Source organism: Protopterus annectens, chromosome 9.part0 (assembly GCF_019279795.1).
Source record: "Protopterus annectens isolate FY-2018-M chromosome 9.part0, PAN1.0, whole genome shotgun sequence".
NCBI lineage: Eukaryota > Metazoa > Chordata > Ceratodontiformes > Protopteridae > Protopterus > Protopterus annectens.
This window is the reverse complement of record NC_056743.1, coordinates 692,382,653-692,405,009: the sequence shown is the minus strand read 5'-3', so window position 1 is coordinate 692,405,009 and position 22,357 is coordinate 692,382,653. Positions and strand designations below refer to the sequence as shown.

General features: G+C 37.2%; 1 protein-coding gene across 2 annotated transcripts in view; it reads right to left on the bottom strand.

The window, feature by feature from the left end:
• Nucleotides 1-2,217: 2,217 nt before the first annotated feature.
• LOC122811459 (proteasome subunit beta type-9-like) overlaps nt 2,218-22,357 on the bottom strand; it is a 122,690-nt gene continuing 102,550 nt past the window's right edge. Inside the window, exons 6-7 of one of the 2 annotated variants that reach the window (XM_044083313.1) lie at nt 3,491-3,567; nt 2,218-2,789 (exon numbers count right to left, since the gene is read on the bottom strand). In XM_044083313.1, coding sequence (XP_043939248.1) covers nt 2,772-2,789; nt 3,491-3,567 — 95 coding nt within the window. In that variant the 3' untranslated portion in view covers nt 2,218-2,771. The remainder of the gene's footprint in view (nt 2,790-3,490; nt 3,568-22,357) is intronic. The other variant, XM_044083312.1, reaches the window with a different exon arrangement.

The following is a 22,357-nucleotide window of genomic DNA, read 5'->3' as shown; positions in this document are numbered from 1 at the left end:
TATTATTCTTCCTGCAGTAAAAAAAACACCATAAAGGTGCACATATGCCCAACAGAATTATTTTAAAAAGTCACAACCTTGTTTTAAATGTCCTTTTTTGTGATAACAATACACACTACTTAGATTTTGGTACTGCTGAGATTCAACACAGATGGAGTCACTCAGCCACACAGCCTTGTAAGCAAACATTCCAAACCTAACATGTACAGGAGGTGCTTATTGTAATATTAACATATATGTGTTTTATTTCATACAGTACTAGCTCCAAGACTGTAGGTAATAGATACTGCAATCTCAGTATTAGTATATACTCTCCCTATTCACAGTTAAATTCACAGTACTCTTAGGATTGCTATAGCAGCCACTGGGCTTTCAACAGGTACCTTGACTGAGTATATTGGAACAAAGTCTATATTCTTTGTCATAGAATATTGTTACTATTTTTTCATAACAGATGGTTGTTTTAGTTCTGAGGATAAAGGAGGTTCTTAAATCAACTGACCCCAACAGTTCCAAAATCTGAGAGTGATTTTAGCTGATGTAGTTCTGAGCATTTTTAGAAGGAACTTTCTTTTAGCATTTTATTACTTCTGCTTCTCACACTAAATATGTGTGTGTGTGTTTGTGTGTGTGTGTGGGGGGGGGGGGGCGACGACAAAGTTTTATTTTTAACCAAGGTAGGTTCCTGTAATTTAAGCACTCCACTTAAATTTTGTTAGAAGTCATACCTTGTAATGATCTGTCCCCCAAAGGAGAAGCACTGGAAATGTCCAGGTTTGTAATTACTTAAGATTATCTGCACCGTTAGCATGACATTTCAACTGTTTTTGTCTAAAACATTAGCAGTAAGCGATAAAAAGCCATCCAGGCATAACTGCTAAACATTTAAAATACGTTAACAATATCACTTCAACATGTCTGACAAAGGGCTGTACCCAACATGTCTTCATGGGTGGATGTACTCCATATTTTTACCACTCAACATAAACTTTTTATTGCAGCATGCCTCCCATAAAGATAAGTCTCTGCCTAGCACAGCTCTGCTCTCTGAAACACATCCAGCTAGTCACAGTCTGTATATCAAACTGCAGAGTATACTTATTTATACTTGTGCACATTCAGAAGAAGCCTGTTGTTCATGATACTCCCCCCATGGACCTAATCACATTACAAGGGGACCTTCATTTCCCCTATACTTTGGACAGACACAAAGAATCAGACTGTCTATTGAGCTAATGCTTCTAACTGTTCCTGTTTGCTTCTGGGAAAGGCTATGTAGTACTAAACACAAAGCGCATAAAATCCAGTAAAAATGAGTTCTGTGCATCTCTGGGGTGCTGCATTCATTTACCTCTAGTGATATTTAATTTTGCCTGCACCAGCAGTATATTGATATACAAAGCACTGACTGGTAAAAACTGAAAAAGGTTTTGCTGCAGTGTTCCATATCCTTCTTTTAAAAACAGACTCACTTATGTCAAAAAGTATTATAGAAACTGTAAACTGGTTGGTATGGAATATAACTGCTCAGCATTTGTAAAATAGTATAAAATGGAACATTAGCAGCACCTACTCACAAGGTTTCCAGCCTTATGATTAGTACTAACTAGTCTTCAGTCTTCCAGAGAAGGTGTCCAAGCTACTCACCTATGGATGTTTCTGTGCAGACAGGCAGGATATGTAGAGAAGGACAGTATCTCTGCAGAGCTTCATTAAAGCTGGCAAAAGGAAACTGCTATTACACAATAATTGTATTGCACAAAAGTATGGGTCCCACTAACAGAAACTGCTGACAGATATGGACAAAAGGTACCATCATATCCAACCAAATAATTTTCCTTTTGTACCATTATGAACAAAAATGGCATTCAAATTGAAGATTATTAACTTTCCTTGGTTATTCTACAGGAATATTCCCTTATGTTTAACCCATGGTTTTCAACTTCGTACAATTTGTTTTCTACAATTTTCTATACCTGAACAGAATTTCCACTGTGTGTATGTCATCACTCACTGATGATACTCAAACCCTAACCAACTGAAAAAAATTGGAAATATTGTTCCAAACAATGCTTTCATAGTGTCAGTATCTAAATGTGTATTCAGTTCAAACTCCTAAAACTTTTATGTGAACACACAACTAATTCTGTATGCAAAAAAATGTGCTAGACATGTGCAAATGTTAAACATAGCTTGTGACACTTTACAAACAGACAGTGTTTTTCAAAATTTTATTTTTACAATCTATTTTAATCAGCTATACAATAAGAAGTAAAAACTCTTCATTGTAACTGACTTTACTGAAATCTTATAAAAAAGACTAAATCCAGTTATCTGTTGGAGAATCCCTTTCTCTTGCCCCCAAAACTTTAAATATCTACTTTGATGCAGTGAACCCTGTTAAAAAGATCAACAGGGCACAGAATTCTGTACATTTTTTGGTTGTTCGTAGATGCAGTGATACATTTTTCATAAGCAGAGTAATATGCTTTTGATATCACAACATTCTGAGTGGTTTATATAAAGTCACCCAGTTAAATTTAGCTGTAGAAACCAATGTGAATCCAGTGCATACATAAACAATTTTTGCCTCTTAATGGTGAGATGTTTAAAAATGATAGTGCATGCTTTGGAACCAAAGAACTGGAACCACTGTTTCATTCAATCATCATAAAAGCTTGGGATGTCTTTGGCTGTGATAACAGTTTCTTCAGCTCCTTTACTGGTAATAGTTACAAGGTAAATTACTCCACCACTGGACCCATCTCTGTTCATTGCCAGGGCAAGTGCTGAAAACAAAAAAATTAAAAAGGAGGTCACTGGATGATGAAAAAAAGGCAGCAATTCAAATGACTGAAATATCAAAGTTAAATACATAAGCAAATCTAGACATGAATGAGTGCAAAGCTGCTCTGTTTATAACTTCTTGTCACACTGAGACACAAAGAATCTATACAGTTTCCTGGTAAAGAAGGACTTAAATCTACAAAGTATTTTTGCATTATCTGAATACAAAGGAGACATTTATATTTTCTTGAAACTTTTAAAATTATTTGGGCATTTTCAAGTATTTACTAACTAATTAAAAAAGCCTCTGTCTTTGGATTTTGAAGTCCATCAAATAATAACTGAAGAGATGGTTAGACCACTTTAACCGAAGACCTGTATATGCAGTGTTTTAATTTCAGAGTATGAAACATCTGTATTTAATGGAAAACAATTATTTTACTACCATTTCAGGGTGATTTCAGTCCTATGCTTTTAACAAAAGCGTGACAAAAAAAATTAAGTCCCATGTCCAAATAATAGTGCCTGCAAGGTCCGTACATGGTGTTCTAGATGTCAATAAAATTTGTTAAAAAAGAAACACCCTTGCCCTCAACTGCTGTGATTATGTATCCTCTAACTGATGGGCACTGCAGGGTCAACTAATGGGTAAAACAGCCATGGTCAGTTATGCAACACACCCACAACTGGAAATGAAACAAACCTGGGGATGGTGAGACATAGTATTGTGAAAACTAAGGTTAGGAGCCGCTGAAGCAATACCAATCATCTGATGGTCAGCTGGAAAATACATAAGGGGGTATTTATTTTTGCTATCTCTGCTCCACTCACATACAACACAATTCACTTTAACATTATCATGTAATGTCAAAGTTAAACCTTCATTGATTTATTGTCTTCTTCAACACTTTTTAATTAAATCAATAAATAATCAGTATCTGGACAATTTCAGCAGCTAACCTAAATTATTTATCAAAATGACTTTTGCTGCATAATTGCTCACATTTAAGTATATGTCACTGTACGTAAGGATGCTAGTTTTAGCACAAGCACAAAGAATCCTTGTGAACATCACATAATGTGCCCACGTTTTCAGTGAGTCAGGCAGTGCTTGCTCCAAGTAATACCAGCTTCCAGGAAGTGCAATGACTACACATAGGCAATCACATGCATATTCTACTAAACTTAGAAAATTATCAAGTTAATGCACAATTTAAAAAGTGGTAAATTTTCTTTAGAATATGCCAGCAAAAATATGTTTACAGAAATTGTCTACTCTACAGAGCACTAAATTTTCACACTTTATATATTAAATGTGGCTATAAAAATATTTTCAAGCACTTTCAGTATCATCGGTTTTTCACATATAAAATGGAATAATTTAAGTTAACAGTGCAGTGTTTACAGTTTCATCCTTCTACAGAATAATTTTATTAGAATGTTTGCTTCACCTCACATAATGTAGATGTTTTTACTTCTTGATTTTTCAAGCACAGTGGTCAAGACAATTTATATTTGAGTAATAAATGGGAACCGCTTTCTTTCTTATGCATTTAGATTTCTAGCAGAGCAAGTGGTTACACAGTCCCTTTCTCGGTAACAATCAACATCTCACTTGTAGCCACATTGTGTTGATCTGACATTTCTTGTAGCTATGGGATTAATACCAGCTCCACTCCATCTACACATGGTCAGCCCTGGTGATCTCGTTACATTGCAGCAAACCCCATTAATTCAGGCATTTGTACAGTAACAACACAGAATGTACAGGCATGGGAACATCAGCATCAAAGAAGCATAATATTCACCCTCTTTAACTCTCATCTGATTTCATCTGTGACCAAAGTAATCATCTGAAAACCATGACTGCTACTGTCATCATATAAGAGCGCAGACTAACTGATATTGTGTCTCATGCATACTACAATAGGAAAAAAGGGATAACAATATGGGACACTGCCCTAGACCAGACTGTTAATCCAAACAGCAGTCTGCCTCACAAGATATAATCTAGTTAAAATTGTTATACGATGTTTCATTTTGAACTGACTTGTACAAATGTGTGAATATTAGTTTGCTCAAAGAGTACTTAGCAGTGCTATTCATTAAAGTACATGTTTTATTTAATGGATTAAAAGCCCATGGTGCCACAGCATAAGTGATTAAGGAGACAAAAAAGCAAATGCAACTAAAGCAATTATTTTACAGAAACAAACTAAAGTCATTGAATTTGGATAGTCCAAATTAACTTACCCAGCCTTTGTCACATAATGTTAGGATCCTGATGAGAATAACTTGCATGGGGTTACTGTCCATATAAATGGAATGGAAGCTTCTGCATGTTACAGAATATTTGCCCTCATCATTTTTTATCATAAATTCTGTTTACAGTTAAAAGGCACAGCAATTAATGCAAGGTTTGAAACATAATACCCAAATATTTTTCTCAGTTGATCTACATACAGCATTTTCAAAAAGATGGTTTGCAACTAATTACAGTTTTAGTACAGCTATTTATTTTGCAAAGTCCCCATAATTAATGTGAAGATTTGTTGGGACATTTGTAGACCAATCATTTTGGCTTGCAGATCAACTTTTGTACACATTCATATTAGGTTACTGGTTACTGGTTTAAATGTAACTTTGTTAACAAAGAAACAACTGAGAGCAAAGTACATAAGAAATATACTGCATCAGAGATTTTTTTTTTGCACAACAGAAATGATCATCTCAGAAAGCTAATCAACTCCTTAGCTTTTGCTTAATTTATAAGGCCTCAAAGGTTCTTCACAACTGAGTGTGACTTCAAAAGGAAGGTGGAGTGTATTTATGTTAAACTACAGGGTACAGTTATGGTAAAGAAGTTCTGGATCAAACCCTTCAAAAATTGAATTGTGGGCAAAAGTATTCTCCAGACAACCATATATGAAGAGATATGACAATGTTATCTCATTAATACAATCAGGTTTTGTTGTTACCTATAGTTTGATCACACAAAGATGAAGTATTATATATGACCACAAGAAGACGGTGAAGTATTATGATGAGACCATTATGCCTGGTGAAGTTTTTTTTTTAAATATTCTTTTTGTCCCTTTCTTGTCATACCTGACAGCTCTCCCAGTGCCTTATGTCCTTCACTGGGTCTACCAGCAATCCACTCTCCTCTCTGACAATGTAGAATTTCAAGCCAGGGCCAGTGAGGAGCTTAAAGGCAGCTAGGGGCAGTGTTATCTATACTCATGGGGGTATATTTTATTACATATACAGAGCTTATTTAAAATTAGAATCTGTTAGACTGTGTTTTAAATTTGTAGCTGTGAACATTTTTCCAGTAAGCAGTAAGCAATGAAACAAAATGTATGAACCAATAATGACAAAAGTACCCATTTCAGAACATTTCAACCATAAAAGGCCATTCAAACTGATATCATTAAAATCCAGTAAACTCTGTACCCAACAATTATAACCATTTTATAGACTATGAGCACATCACGTCTGACTGTGATAAAAATGGCCACAGTGCACATATTCCAATTTGCTTTATACAAATGCATACTAGTCCTGCAAAAACAGATTAATGACTAACTTTTTTAGCTTAGCAGGGTCAGTCATTTTTATTCACAGACACCCACCAAACCCATCAATTATAACTACATTATTGACCGCATCCTTTTCAGATGTCTATGTAAAAAAATAATAATGACCAAAGTCAAATATTTCAACTTTGTTTCACACAAACACACAGTAGCCAGTGTATTCCAACTTAACTCTCTCTCTCTCTCTCTCTCACACACACACACACACACACACACACACACACACACACACACACACACACACACACATGCGCGCACAAACACGCGCACACAAACACACACACACACTCACAAAAGCACACGTACACACACAAAATAGTCTTGCAAAGCCATATTAAATACTGTTTAAAATTGACCACATAAAAGCACAAGGTGCTTTCATCCCTTAGATAGCCCCTTCTCAATCAGCAATTATACACATTTTGTTGACTGTGTACACCCCTTATTGTTATGAAGAAATAAAATTACATGTGCATTACTGTTCACTTTGGATGAACAACTTGAAACTGTACAAAGATCACAAGCATCATGCCATATAATCTAGCCATGTGCAGAACAGTTTAATAACATATACACTAAAGCAATATGCAAAATCTCTGCAGATATAAAAGTAATCTGAATTCAACATTAAAGGAAAGTATTACTAATACAGATGCCACTGTGTAGGTTCATAGATTAGTACTAGGTTAACTGCTTTTGTTGACCTTTATAAGGCTAGTCAATTATCCCCTGGGAGGAACAAACCCTGCACTTTGTATCTGCAAGGTAAACAGCTTAACCACTATGCTAAACTCCCACTAACAACTTTGCATTTCAGTGCCTTATCTACAAATACAGCGCCTGCTGCCCTTGGAGAATAAGTTGCCTATGTTGCATTAAAAATGGTGTGCTGGTGATATTACCATTTCCTAAAGTAGATCAGTCATGCAACAAGGAATGGCTGGCAAACAATAACAGATTCATTCCTACAGATCTTTAAGGAGTCTAGTCTAGATTCCCAATTGCTAATTAAGTGACTTGCTCAATGTCATGCATTAGGTAACTGAAGGTAGAAAGATTCAAACCCTGAACCTTCCTACAGGGAGCACCTCACTGCCAGCATAGAGCTTTAGTCCTCTCTGTCAACTGCCAGAGTAACAGTTTTCAACTAAATGCAGAAATTCTTACAATCTGATTTTGTGAAGAAGACTGTATCATAGTAATACAAGTCAGTGACTGTATAATGGATGCTGATGATCAGGCAGTTCTGATCATCACTCCAGATAATGCAGACTATATGACATGACAAATGTCAACCCTTTTGTAGTTGCTGGAGGCTGTAAAGAAGGCACTGCAATATATATTACTAAAATGCAATATGTTTAGACTACCAAAATGCAACATGTTTGGACTATATTACACAATCCAGACATACTAATGATGTCAGTTATTCTTTAGAGCAATGACTAAAGCAAAACATTAAAGACAATATAAATGTTGCAGCAGCTTTTTTTTTTAACAACCCACAAGTCATACAAAAATCAGAAGTATTACTGCATACAACATACTGTTTTTTTATGGGAGCTGGGCTTACATACTTGCAGGACACCTACACCTCATTTGGACTTTCCTACATCTTCTCTGTCATGAAGAATAGCTATCCCCTGTGACATCACTCAGTACAGGTCTGACCTAATTGAATGGCTAATAATGTTGTATTGTTGCAAACATACACCTCCAAACTCAGAGACAGATTGTGAATAAATGGGGCCTATGCAGCAGGGTAATGAATCAGACCTCCCACCAGCTATGCAAATGTCCCATTACTTGGCTGACTCATTCTAAACCTGTCAGTGTACATACTATTTTCTTCTTTACTTTTACAATTATCACAGATGTTTGAATTTCAGTTGAACTGTACTTCAAATGTTACAGACAAAACACTGACAGAAATTTTTTAACAAAACAAAATATTCTCACAATGAAACAGACAGCATGAAAAACCATAATGAAAATGCCCATGGCATCCCAATAAACATGCTGGAATTCATATTCAAGTAGCATATAGTGAAGTACTAATTAGCACCTATGTGAAGGATGCAGGAATTCAAAAGACAAATGTATAAAGCAGTTGCTAAGGGCCTGGGACAGCCCGCTGAATACAAGTGTCCCTTTTCAGGAGTAGCTCAAGAGTACTGTCTGGTGAAGTATCTTGGCAGAGTCACCTAGAAAACAAATGAAAGCTGAGGGAATCAAACAGTGTAATACATGTAGCAGCTCTTTAACAGCTCATAGCATTACTCATCTGCACCAAGTGCTAGACAAACTGTTTTAGCCCAAACACAGTGTATTGCACATGTGCCCCTGCAAAAACAAGCTAAATGAAAAATGTATTCATAGTTAAAACACTAACATAAACTCATATACATCATGCTGTCCGGTTTACTCAGAGCTAAATAATAAACACACTGTCAACATTCAACAGAATAAATATAAAAAGGATCACATGGCTCATATGATGACACACTACAGTTTCCTTTCTTTCCACCAAACTCCAATCCTCAGTGATTTAAAAACAGTTAATGGAAGTCTGCAGTTTGTGTGGAGGATTAAGGTTATCATCTTCAGTAGCTAAGGTACTGGGTATTAATTTGAACAATCTACTTAACTAGATAATGCCTCTATCTGTGGCATTGCCCACATAGATCTGCACCATTCTATAAGCCTTTGTTCTACTGTGTCTCACTGGAGGCATTCACAGCAAGCAGAAAAATAAAACTTACAAATGTTGTGTCTGTGGCTATGAGCAGGAACATTTTTTAAAATTACAAGTTGTAGCTGGACCCTCCAGCAAGCACCATGCCATAGGCAGCTGCCTAGGTCTGGACCATGCCCTTTCCATACGTGAGACCCCACCGTCCTCTACATTTCCCAACCTCATATGAGGGCTACTCCTCTCCTTGGATCATGCCTTCCATTAGGGAGTGTTGCTGAAGAATACCCACCCATCACTCCCTGCAAGAACCTCAGATGCCCAAGACATTAATCAAACAATGGTGACCTGGACATTATTTAGGGCTTTATCTCACTACACCATGGTGCTGGTTCATGTCTGATGAAGTTTTGTCTGAAATCATTGGTTAAATCCCCATAGCTGTCATTAATGGGGACCAAGTGTGGATCACAGTTCAGCTCTGAGCCCTCGTCTGTTCATGCTGGTGCTAAACTACATCAGCAAAAAGGCTAGAGGATACTGATCAACAAAGATGCTTAATGCAGATGATGTAGCACTATAAGCAAACCTGGAGGAAGAACTTCAGCTAAATGATACAGGATTAGAATGAGAAGCTGAAGGCACATGGGATGAAAGTGAAAGCAAAGAAAGAAATGGTTATGGAAGCAAAGACAGAAGGTCAGAGGAAGCTGAAAACAATGGAAAATAGAAGAGTTTAATAGCTTCAAATATCTGGGTTTATGACTGAGGAGAAGGGAAAGCAAAACTAGAATCCGAAATACTACAGCTAACCGGCATGAGATATCAGGGCTACTGTGTGACAGAAAACTGAAAAGTAAGGTGCACAAAACAGTAGTGTGACAAGATTCTGCATGGCATGGAAACATGCATTGGAAAAGGCACAGCAACTGCTGAAGTTTAATGTGATGGAGATGAAGTGCCTGAGAATGGTGGTAGGATGCACACTATGGGACAAATGAAGAAGTGAGGACTTCTGCGCTGAATGTAAAGTAGCTCGAAATGTAGAGGAAGTCAGGGAGACAGACTATGATGGTTTGGTCACATGTACAGTAAAGCAGAAACTCATATGGCAAAGGAGATTTGAGAGAGACAAGTAGATAGTAAGAGGAAGCAAGGATGTCGAGTCACGAGATGAATGCATTGCATAACACAAGACTGTGGCACCGGAGTATAACTGTTAAACAAGGAAGGAGAGTGGTACTGAGTACAGAGAGATGGCTGCAGCTGACAAGACACCCCTAGGTCATGTAAAAGATGGAAAAAAGAGTGTTGATGATAATGATGAATGCAAAGAATATTGTGGGCAGTACAATTAGAGGAAATGTGAAATGTCAGAATTGTATAAGCATATGCTAGTGGGAATAAGTAACATCAATGGACATATTTTTAAGATAACAGAATAACTTTTAAGGCTATACAGAATATGATTTGTAATAGTGGAGTGATTTATAGCTGTGTCCACGGTAGCCCTGTGCTTAGACAGCTTATCCAAACACATTACAAAGAGAATGAGATGTGCTTTCTATTCTTGAATAGATTAAAACGAATGTAAAATGTGATAACATCAAAAGGTGTTGTTATATAAGTAGACTTCTTACAAACTCAAGTTTAAAACTTTGATTCTTACCTTCATGAACGCAGAGACTATTTGGAAAGTGTTTCTTTCAGCAACTAAGTCTGAGCAACTGATTTTGAACTGACTGATTTCAAGTAATTTGCGCTTCTACGTAAAAAAAATTTATTGTTGCATTTGTGGTTTGTCCAACTGGAAAACATATGATATTACACCAGATATATTTAATGTGAAGATACGTGTTAATGAACATCATTACTGGACTATGTTATCTTACATCATGATTTTTATGCAAAACTGGAAGGGTAGTTACTTAACAGAGTTCTTCATAACCTTGCCCTAAATGTGTATTTCAACAAGTGCAGGTCATGTCAAGCCTAAAAGTTTGGACTTGCATACAAGACATCCATGACTTGTCATCAAACGTTTATTCTGTGATAATGGCTGCAAAACAAGTGTGTGGCTGTTATCAAAACAATGTTTCTTTTGGTAAGGGCTGGCATAGTATATAGAACTTAATTCCAGTGATGTCATAACAATGAAGACAACTGCTTCAGTTTGTCAAATACAGGTGCATTCATACATGACCTGTGTCAGAAAATCCCCACTGTTTCTCTTTTGTGAACATAACCGATTGCACTGCTGCTTTGGAAAGATATTTTTTTTTCAGTGCATTCACACTATAGTAGTGAACAATATCATCTGCTTTTGACTCAAACAAGTGCTTTGCTCCACAGTTTTCTGTACTAAACTTCAACACTGGGGCTTTGACTTTTGGAGTTCTAACACCTACTAGTGTTCATATGTCATAAAAAAGCAACTGTTAAAGAATATGGGGACTTGCCAAACAATATTTTCAATTTCAACAAACATATTCCCACTCTCTATGCTTTTACTTCACTTGCGGGAATCATTCTCTTTAAGCTGCTCATGGCAACGAAGGACTGTTCTCTTCTTTTAGCACTTGTGATGAGAATGACATAAAAACTGGAGTTATGCAGGAAAGTTAAACTTGAAGGTTCTATGTTCTTGAATGCAGTAATAATCTGCATCAGAATTAAACAAACCGACAATACAACTTGTACTTAAAAACAAAACCAAAAAAAAAATCTAAATTATAGGATTTAGATTTAAATATAGGAATTATCTCCATAAACTAGACATAAGCAATCTGAAAAAATAAAATACATTGCACTTTTACTTATGTCCTATTAATAAATGTAAACATCTGTGTACTTTTAAAATACTTAAAACCCCTGCATGTCCAGGCATTGTACTGTTTTGTTCCGCCTTATGACATCCCCTATACTAGGGCGTGGCCGGTCCTGTAGTTTTTCGATCCTACTAGAACACTGGGACTTCTTAGTCTTCATGAAATAAAGGAAATCTTGCTTTTTTATCCTGAAAATGATTGTTCACAATCATACTGTACACCCCTAGTCAATGCTTTAATTATGCCTCCCCACACAGACAAAACCATAAACAGAACAGCAGAAATTGATTCTGCTTGAACAGGAGACATGTACTTACTCCTCAGAAGATAATACAAAAATAACGTAATGGTTGATTTACTTCAGGAACGTGTAACAAATAACATAATGCAGACTGCTTAACTAGACATCACATGGGTTTACTGTAAATAATTGATTCTTGTTCAATCGACATACTACTTCTGAATCCCAAAACATACAAACTGAGGAGGTCACTACTCAACACAATATTATTCCAACAGTGACAAAACACAGAGCCATTTACTTACTTATTTTTGTAGGAGGAAAGCCCCTGACCGTCTAATATGGGAGCAAGCCACTCCCACAACCCCAAACTATATGCATAACAAGTCTAAGAGTGTAAAGCTCCAAGACTACTATCCCGGGTGAGAAGAACTGTGTCCCTTACATAAAGCTAACCCTGTCAGGCCCTCCCCCCCTGACATCTTCCTACCATTCCCAGACTTTTCTACCTTGTTCACTGCTGAAGCCAGTCATCATATTTCCTAACAATTTCCTTCATGACACACAAACTGTTGGAGCAGGTAACACTTCTGAGAATGCTAGCCCCAACAATCTTTCCCACAATATCTCTGCCACCTCCCTGACTCCATTTGCTAGCAACTCAACTGTCTCTGTTCATGCTTTGTCATGGCTTACATGTCACAGGACTAATATCTAGTTCTTGGTCATCCACTATGCAAAAGGCACACCTTTATGCTGATGAATAGTTCAAAGGATTTTTGCATGTATCTGGAATATTTTAAACAGGCATATGTTGATATGTGATATATTATCCTATTTAAATGCCTGATTATTCTGTAAAGCAGTGAGTCTGTATTTTTAAGTTTTAGTCATTTGGTTCTGCTTGAAATGGGTCGTTAAGTATTCAGAAGAATGGATTGCGTGGCAGTTTAAAAAGAACAGGAGAAGATTCCAGATAATCCGGTGTTCCAACAACACAGCTGACTTCACATTAGACATAAAATACTCTCAGTCCTTGGGTCATTTAAGTTTAATCTGTTTTCCCCATGTACTTATTAACAATACATGCTTAAGTAATAACTGCATTTCCTAATCAAATTTTCAGTTTTTCCTTTGGACAAGAGGAGCACGACAAACTGCTGGACAAACATATATAACTGAATCCACAATTTAAATATTTACAAGTCGTGTGGGTTTTGTTACTCATAACTTAAAAAAAAAAACACTAAAAAGGTGAATTTAAGAGCAAATGTATCAAACACTGCTATCAAAAAGATACAAATTAATTTTACAAGCATTTCCTTATGTGTAAAACTTCAGTTTTAATTTTTTTTTGTATTGGATGAAGGAGGTCCCTGGGAAACTAGGATCAAGTACAGGAGGCTAACTTGTCAGCTAAACTTAAGACACTGGATCCCCCCACAGGACCTAGTGATAAAAATTCAATATCCAGTATACTAAAGCTGAGAGCTACAAAATTATAACTTTTAATCTTCTTCACGATAAAATGCAATATATATATATATATGTGTGTGTGTGTGTGTGTGTGTGTGTGTGTGTGTGTGTGTGTGTGTGTGTGTGTGTGTTATTCATTGCTTCTTTTAGAATTTAGTTCATTAATTATTTTTCAATATATATTTACAAACATGTTTTTATTTTGATGTTGTCACATAAATTTTTGAAGGTTATTTAAAGGTAGAGTACAAGTTTCTTGTAATTTCTGATGAACCCTGACTACTTTAAGGATGAAAACACTTAACTCTTATTTCAATGAATAATTTTACTTTATTTCCAAGTGCTTGGACTTACTTTACCACAGTATTTTTCTGGTTATTTGTTTCCATTGCTGTGCTTTCTGCTTTCCTTTTTTAGTTCTTAGTTTATTCAGTAGAGGCTATCATGTCATCTTTGGATTTGTCCTTAGATCAGGATAGATCATTTGGCATCCACTCACTTGAGATCTTTAACAGTAGACTTAATAAGATTGTTCTAACTGCTTACTCTAAAGGTGGAAAGGACAAAATTATATTGATTGTAATCAATAAGACAAGTGCGAGGTAGATGCAGGGGGCGATAAGCCCTACTGCACCTGCATCTATTGGTAATACAGAGATTTCTCAAAATCCTCCATTCTTTGCATCCAACACGAGTTTCTCCCAGGGAACAACAATGGATGTCCCCCTTCACAGGGAACAACAGTGACTGGCCACCCAATCCAGATGGGAGTTAAATATTACTACCTCACAACTATCATTCCATGCTGGTTCATTAAACAAGGCCTAATGGAAACCTGCAAGACAAAAAATAGAATTAAAAAAAAAAATTCACATTTTGACAGTTGTTCCAGCTACAGGTGACACCTTTGCGGAGCAAGTGGGTAAGCTAGAAAAAGTTTTATTTAAATATCATTCACTACAGATTGATAATGTCTTTTTTTAAAGGCTGTGTCAGTAACAGGAGGGACCCTAGGGATGGTATGGAAATACTCCAGTAACATTACTGAAGGGTCTGGATTCCACAAAGAGATTTAGTTTGACAATTCTGGAATAGCCCTAATGAGTCAATGAGTGACAACTTGAATTTTATGTTGAGGAAATTAACCAGTTCAATAATTCTACCACTACTAGCTTACCTTTTCCTATTAAAACCAAATACTATGAATTAGGTTGAGGAGACCCTGGAGAGGTGGAGATATGCTCTAGAGAGGAGAGGAATGAAGGTCAGCAGGATTAAGACAGAATATGTGTGTGAATGAGCGGGAGGATAGAAAAATGGTGAGGATACAGGGAGTAGAATTGGCGAAGGTGGATGAGTTTAAGTACTTGGGATCAACAGTAAGTAATGGTGAGTGTGGAAGAGATGTGAAGAAGAGACTACAGGTGGGGTGGAATGGGTGGAGAAGAGTGTCAGGAGTGATTTGTGACAGATGGGTACCAGTAAGAGTGAAAGGGAAGGTCTACAAGAGGGTAGTGAGACCAGCTATGTTGTATGGGTTGGAGATGGTGGCATTGACAAAAAGGAAGGAGTCAGAGCTGAAAGTGGCAGAGTTAAAGATGTTAAGATTTGCAATGGGTGTGACAAGGATGGACAGGATTAGGAATCAGTATATTAGAGGGTCAGCTCAGGTTGGACAGTCTGGAGACAAAGTCAGAGAGGCGAGATTGCGTTGGTTTGGACATGTGCTGAGGAGGGATGCTGGGTATATTGGGAAAAGGATGCTAAGGAGGGAGCTGCCAAGTAAGAGGAAAAGAGGAAGGCCTAAGATAAGGTTTATGGATGTGGTGAGAGAGGACATGCAGGTGGTTGGTGTGACAGAGCAATATGCAGAGGACTGGAAGAAATGGAAACAGATGATCTGCTGTGGCGACCCCTAATGGGAACAGCCGAAAGAGAAGACTATGAATTTTTTTCTAATGTTTGAAAAGATTAAAAAAGAAAAAAAAAAGGTAAAATAAAGGCAGACAGGAAGAAATGTGAAACTAGGCATGCTTATCCACTTCCATTTAAAAGTAAAACTACCGGTAACAATAAGAACAATGGAAATTTTGATTCAAACACAACAAATTCCACTGATAAACATTCTCAACTTTTATCAACTGACAAAAAATGTCTCTTTTGATCCCCAGGTTGTCCCTTTAGACCTATGACCTCTAAGACAATAGAAACAGCTTGCATATTTGTCAGGAGCAGACAACTGAGAAGAAAAGGGTGCAGCAACAGACCGGGTGGGGATAAAGGGGATAATCAATAAGAAAAATGCAAGGTAGAGTCAGGGGGAGATGAACCCTTCTGCTACTGCATCTATAGGTAATACTGAGATTTCTCACAATGGGAGTTTGCACATATATAACAAATTTAATAGTTTTTAACTTTTGTCATAGAGCAAAAACATTTTCAACTGTTTAAGAAAGGATTTAAATTTATGCACTAAACATTACTCCAGCTGATGTCTTAAAACTAATAACAAGACAATTCAACTTGGCAATTACTCTTAAGGCTGCACCCAGAGTACCAAACACTTCTGAGCTGAGAAAGAAGAGCCTATTTAACTCCCACCCATCACCCAGCTTTGTGAATATACAAAAATGTTATAATAATGTGACAGAATCAGGGATTTCCTAAATGGAAACAATATGAGTATAAAAACCTGACACCAGATAAACTGAATTATTTAATACAGGAGTTAGTCAACAACAGATTGACTGGACTTACAAAGCTTGGTAAGGGCAGGGGGCTGGTAATAATGAGCAAGCAAAAATATTCAGATCATATATATAACATTCTGATTGACTCTGACAAATAAATGCAAGTTTTCAGGTATGAAATTAACAGTGCATACAAGAAAAAAATGGATCTTCTTTCAAAAAAGAAAAAAAAAAATCACTAAAGAACTATGTGAATTTTCACATGACGACAAACCTGTGATTTCTTCAATATTTAGTATACCAAAAACATACAAGTTTATTTCAGAACCTCCTCAAAGACCCATTGTGATAGCCAATGGGTGTATTTATTGACAGAAAGGTGAAACCGTTCATTACAAAACATAACTGTGTGATTCTTGGGATTTCTTAAGAGCGTAGCAATCACAAATGGTATAGGGAGAACATGACTTTTGTCACTAAAGATATTGTTGACTTATTTTTGGCCATACCTCACCACACAGGTCTAGAATTATTTGAAGACGCTTTCACTCTTCTCCAACAGATATCAAGTTGAGACATGACTTTATGTAAATTGTGCTAAAACTACCTTATTCTTCCAAGAAGAAATTTATAAATAAATTCAAGGTGTGGGAATGTTGGTGACATATGCCCCCATCTATGGTAACATGGTGTTGTGGACTTGGGAGAAGGACCACATTGTTAATTCTACAGTTGCACACTATGGTCTTTCACTATGGAGAAGTGAATTTTTAAAATGCATCCAATCTGTTTCTCCCTTTTTTCATTCACACACAAATAAACAAATGCGATTAACAACTAAATGACTAAATGAATAAATAATTTTCTCATGATAGCAAACAGTTCTTGGATGTCACATTAACAAAAACAGGATGGAAAGAGAATTCTGTTTCAGCTTGTACCGTAAACTAATTTTCTCTAATTTGTATCTTCATTACTCCAGTAACCACCCGTATTTCCTAGAAAGAAGTTTGGTGAATGGCTAGTATGTTAGACTGGCATGTATGACTTCTGATTACCACATCTTTGTTGAAGAAAACAATAATCTTTTTGGTACATTTGTAGACCGTGGTTACCATACAAACCTTTTAAAAACCATCCCAGATGAAATAAATGCTTGGGGTTCTAAATATATACCAATCTTCGAACAAAGGAAAGAATGTGCCATTTCTAAGAAAATTAGGGATGCAAACTATGAGACGGCAATGATAATAAAATACAATGAGTCTAGAAAGATAAAAAAATTTGAACAAAATCTGGAACTTCTTTTCCCACTTTCCAGAAGTGGCTGGTCATTTAGGTAATCAACCACTTAACTATACAAAAGAGGCAAAAAGCTTTAAAGAGAGATTTGAAAGAGGGGAGGAGAGCAGCATCACAACCAACACAAAGCTGGGAACATATAAATGTGGCTTTTGCCACCAGTACAAGCATACTTTGGAAGTCAGCAAAATTACTATATACAGAACGTTTCTTGTCTGTTCTTATGAAGTCATGACTACTTTAGGGGTGAAAGTGCTAAACTGTGATTTCATTAAAGGATTTTAGTTTACTTGCGAGTGTTTGCACATACTTTAGCACACAATTTTGTCTGGTTATTGCATTTCCTAATCAGCTGACTTGCTGCATAACATAAAGAGGTAAACCAGCAAAGGAGCAAACAGTTAAAGCTTACTGGAACACCAGTAATTCTGCAAATTGCACAGTGACTAGTGGTAACCTTGGTCACAATATATGCATAGGGAATAACTGCTTTTCTAATGAGATGACTTACTGCATAACTTAAATAATTTAACCAGCAAGAAAACAAGTAGTTTTGGTAGGGTCTATATTAAATGAACGAAGGTTGAATACGGTACTATCGGCACCTTTTAAGCGAACGTTCAGTTTAGCGAAAGCTCATAATGTCTAAATTCGGAGTTTCGAAAAGTTATAGTTGGGCAACTCTCAGGAAACTCCTGGCTAATATCAAGGCATTCATACTGTGAATAGCTGTATGATAGCTTTGTAAATATAAATAATTCTTTAAGTACTGTCTTCTATAAAGAGTATGAACGAATAACATACTGAAATTGTAAAGTGTTCTACAACTCAGACATTTAAAAGAAGTAAATGTGCAAATTGTAGTGCTTTATTACCTGTCAGTGTTATATAAAACACAGCCAGTTATTGCAGATGTTGTGATGCACATGCGCTATTCAACTTGGCCGTTATCGGGAATTGCCCTTTTCCCCAACATAGCGCAATCTCACAGTTGGTATATGTAGTTAGGGTGGGTGTGGGGGGCACAGCCCCCCATGTTGGGGGTGTGGGAGACACAGCCCCCCACTTGATTAAGGTACTGAAGTTGTGTTTGTGTATGGCTCTGTGACATACGGCACTAGAGGAATGGTGTTGGCCAAACAATATTTTTCGATTACATGATTTTCGACTATGTGGGTGCTCATGTAAATGAACATTCACTTAAAAAGTGTGGATAATACCGTATTCGACTTTTAAGTGTTTGTTCATTTAATATAGACCCGGTTTGGTACACAAAATCTTCCCTTGTAAAGCAAATATTTAAAAAAAACACTTAATGTTTTGAGTGTAAACACTTATTTTTACAGTGTAAATGCTGTGTAACATTTTTAGCCTCCTATTCCCAAATGTGAGGCTAATGACTGTTGTTCATGAGATAATGATTAAGGCTTATTTCTGAACCCACCTTCCTGCAGCTGAGAAGACTGCAACCAGCTGTTTAAGCTGATATTAAACTTGAAGTGTATTAATGTAATAACTAAGTAAATCATGTTGAAACATTCCTTTGCAGCAAAAATAAAGAGTATGGCTTTCTATTTTATATTGAATCCACTGGCTTTCAGCTTTATTTATCTTTTGCTGCTAGACTCAGAGGGTCAGTGTGTTCTCAATATGTGTGATTGATTCATGCTATTGCAGGAGGTATCTTCCACTCTGCTCCCCCTCTCACCCCCAATTCCCCAGACATGCCCCACAGTACTACATTCATACCCAGTAGTCTCCTCCTACTTTACCAATTCCCCAGATATGCTCCATAGTACTACATTTATACCCACTGGTCTCCTCCTACCAATTCCCCAGATATGCCACATGCATTTGAATTTCAGACTTCATATCCTTCAGACAATGCACAATAACACAAATATTGTTATTCTAGCAGCTTCCTAAGTTTATAAGAGCAACACTGCTTTTCTGCCTTGCTTCATAGAAGTCCCCAGTAGCGTGCTCGCATTCCCCTCAGCAAAAGTTTCATCCTGTCTCTTGGCCAACCTCCAATCAACCCAAGGCTGTCTTGTTGCCCTGCACTGTGAGACCTTGCGTCGATGGAACACTAAAGTGCTTTCAGATACAGTAGTTCCCCTCAGCAAAAGTTTCATCCTGTGTCTTGCCCAACCTCCAATCAACCCAAGGCTGTCTTGCTGCCCTGCACTGTGACACTCTGCATTGGTGGAACACTAAAGTGCTTTCAGCTATACTAGTTCCCCCCAGCAAAAGTTTCATCCTGTGTCTTAGCCAACCTCCAATCAATCCATGGCTGTCTTGTTGCCCTGCACTGTGAGGCCCTGTGTTGGTGGAACACTAAAGTGCTTTCAGCTACACTAGTGCATGTTAAGAGTTGTATTTAATCTGGCCTGAAGTCTCTTTTCCCTTTCACTGTACACGTGCACACTACTGCCCCCCCCCATTTTTCTATTCCTATTGTACTCATAGGTCAATTACTTAAAACTACTTTCTCTTGGAAAACGTTTAGCTATGTACCTGCAGCCCATACTTCAATTGTTTTTCCCTGTAGAAGTGGTGGTCCTTTTCACCACACTGTACTAGATTAGTAGCATAAGATTTTTAGTTATTAGGAAGATACTGCACTACACTGACCTGGAATTGACTTAGTTTGGTTTTCCTGTTTTCTTTTTAGCAGTTTGCCTAGTCCAGTTTTTCTGACTCACAACCTTGTATTACTTTGTGTCTACCCCCTCCCTCACCTTAAACTTGCACAACAGCCTCCCACTTCTGCTTAATTACAGAGGTATCTTCCTTTTACTACTCTGTCCTGACCAGCCCTATAGATAGGCTCTGCAGTCTCGAGGACTGGTGTAGACCCGCTCTGTTTGCCTCTCTACGCTTGGCCCGCTCAACTCCCTTACCCTGCCTCCATTTCCCACCCGCCCCCCACTACCTCTACATTTATTCTAACCCCAGATCACCTGACCACACCCTCCTCCAATCAACGACCTCTCATACACACGCCCATCAAATTTCTAACTTAAAAAGGTACATAGTATCTACTTGCCATACATCCACACTCACACCCATACTTGAACCCCAAACCTCATAAAATACCATTAATCCTAGGATTTCTCTTCCCAACCCTCACATACCTAACAAACATCACATCATTATATACAAACACATCATTAGAAAACACATAATTCCACATAAACTTTTTCAAACAAATATACACTCACGCATTTTCTTTCCTATCTTTTCTACATTATTTAAAGACAGCTTAATCCTACACATTCATAAGTCTCACACACCATTTTTCACTACAAAAACATAATTTAGATCCAACATAGACATAGTGCACATAATTAAATACATAATGTTTATCACTAAAAATCTACTTATACCTGGAGACATACACCCAAACCCTGGACCACAAAACTGTCTACTCTCTGCTAGGCAAATCTCTGACCTACTGATTCTGAATGTCAGCATCAGAAGTATCGCAAACAAACTTTCTGACCTACATGCATTTATAGCTCACTACTCCACTGACATACTAACCATTACTGAGATGTGGCTAAAACCTAATACCCAAAATGAAGAAATTCTCCCACCAGGATATAATATCCTAAAACTGGATACGGTGGGAAAAAAAGGGAGGTGGAGTTGCTATCCTCTACAAAAATACAATCAACATCAAATGTCTACAAACCCCCATACCTAAATTTCAAAATGCCGAAACCTTAGGTTCAACTCTAAGCATAAATGACCCAAAATCTATCATCATTCTCTGCTGTCATATTCCCCCAGGTAACAACTCTGCCATCACTGACGAAATGTTACAATGGGCCACAGATAATCATCCCCAAAAAAACATCTTACTAGGTGAAGAGACAAACTAACCTTAAGAGACAAAATTACTTCCTCATTATCCATTCAAAAGATCCCCAAAAGTTTTGGCATGCCATTAACTCTCTCCTAAAACTAGGCAAAACTACCATTCCCAACTCCATGAATGGCAACAAGGACATTGCCTCCCAATTCAATCATCACTTCACATAATCCCTCTTAACACTATCCTCCCAACTATCCAAAAACAGCCCTACAAATAACCCAACCAAATGCACTGACAACATCTCATCCTTTATGGTCTTACCCATTCCTACATCAACAATTAAAAAAACACCTCCTAAAACTGAAACCTACCACCCTTCCCACTGACAATCTACCAGCTAACTTCCTAAAAACAGCTGCTGAATCCTTATCCTACCCTATTTCTATTCTTATCAATCGCTCCATACAAGAAGCATATGTCCCACAGCTATGGAAGGTATCATATATTATTCCACTACATAAAGGCGGAAACTCTTACGAATACTCAAATTATCGCCCCATTGCCATTCTACCCCCTTATCTAAAATACTAGAGAAATGTATACATTCTCACGTAACACAATTCCTAAACTCACACCATCTCCTCTCCCCCACAGAGCATGGCTTCCGACAACACCATAGCATAACCACTGCTCTGCTCTCTTTCACCAATCTGATCAGCCAACATAGAAATAATAATAACTTCGTATCTGCAATATTTCTAGACCTCTCCAAAGCATCTTACATGGTTTCACATTCCTTACTACTAGACACCCTGACATCCCTATCCTTTGCCCCTTCCGCTATAGCCTGGTTTAAAAGCTGTCCAATAGTTAACAATCTGTTCAATGGCAAAGTATACTATCCCCCTTACTCTCAACTACC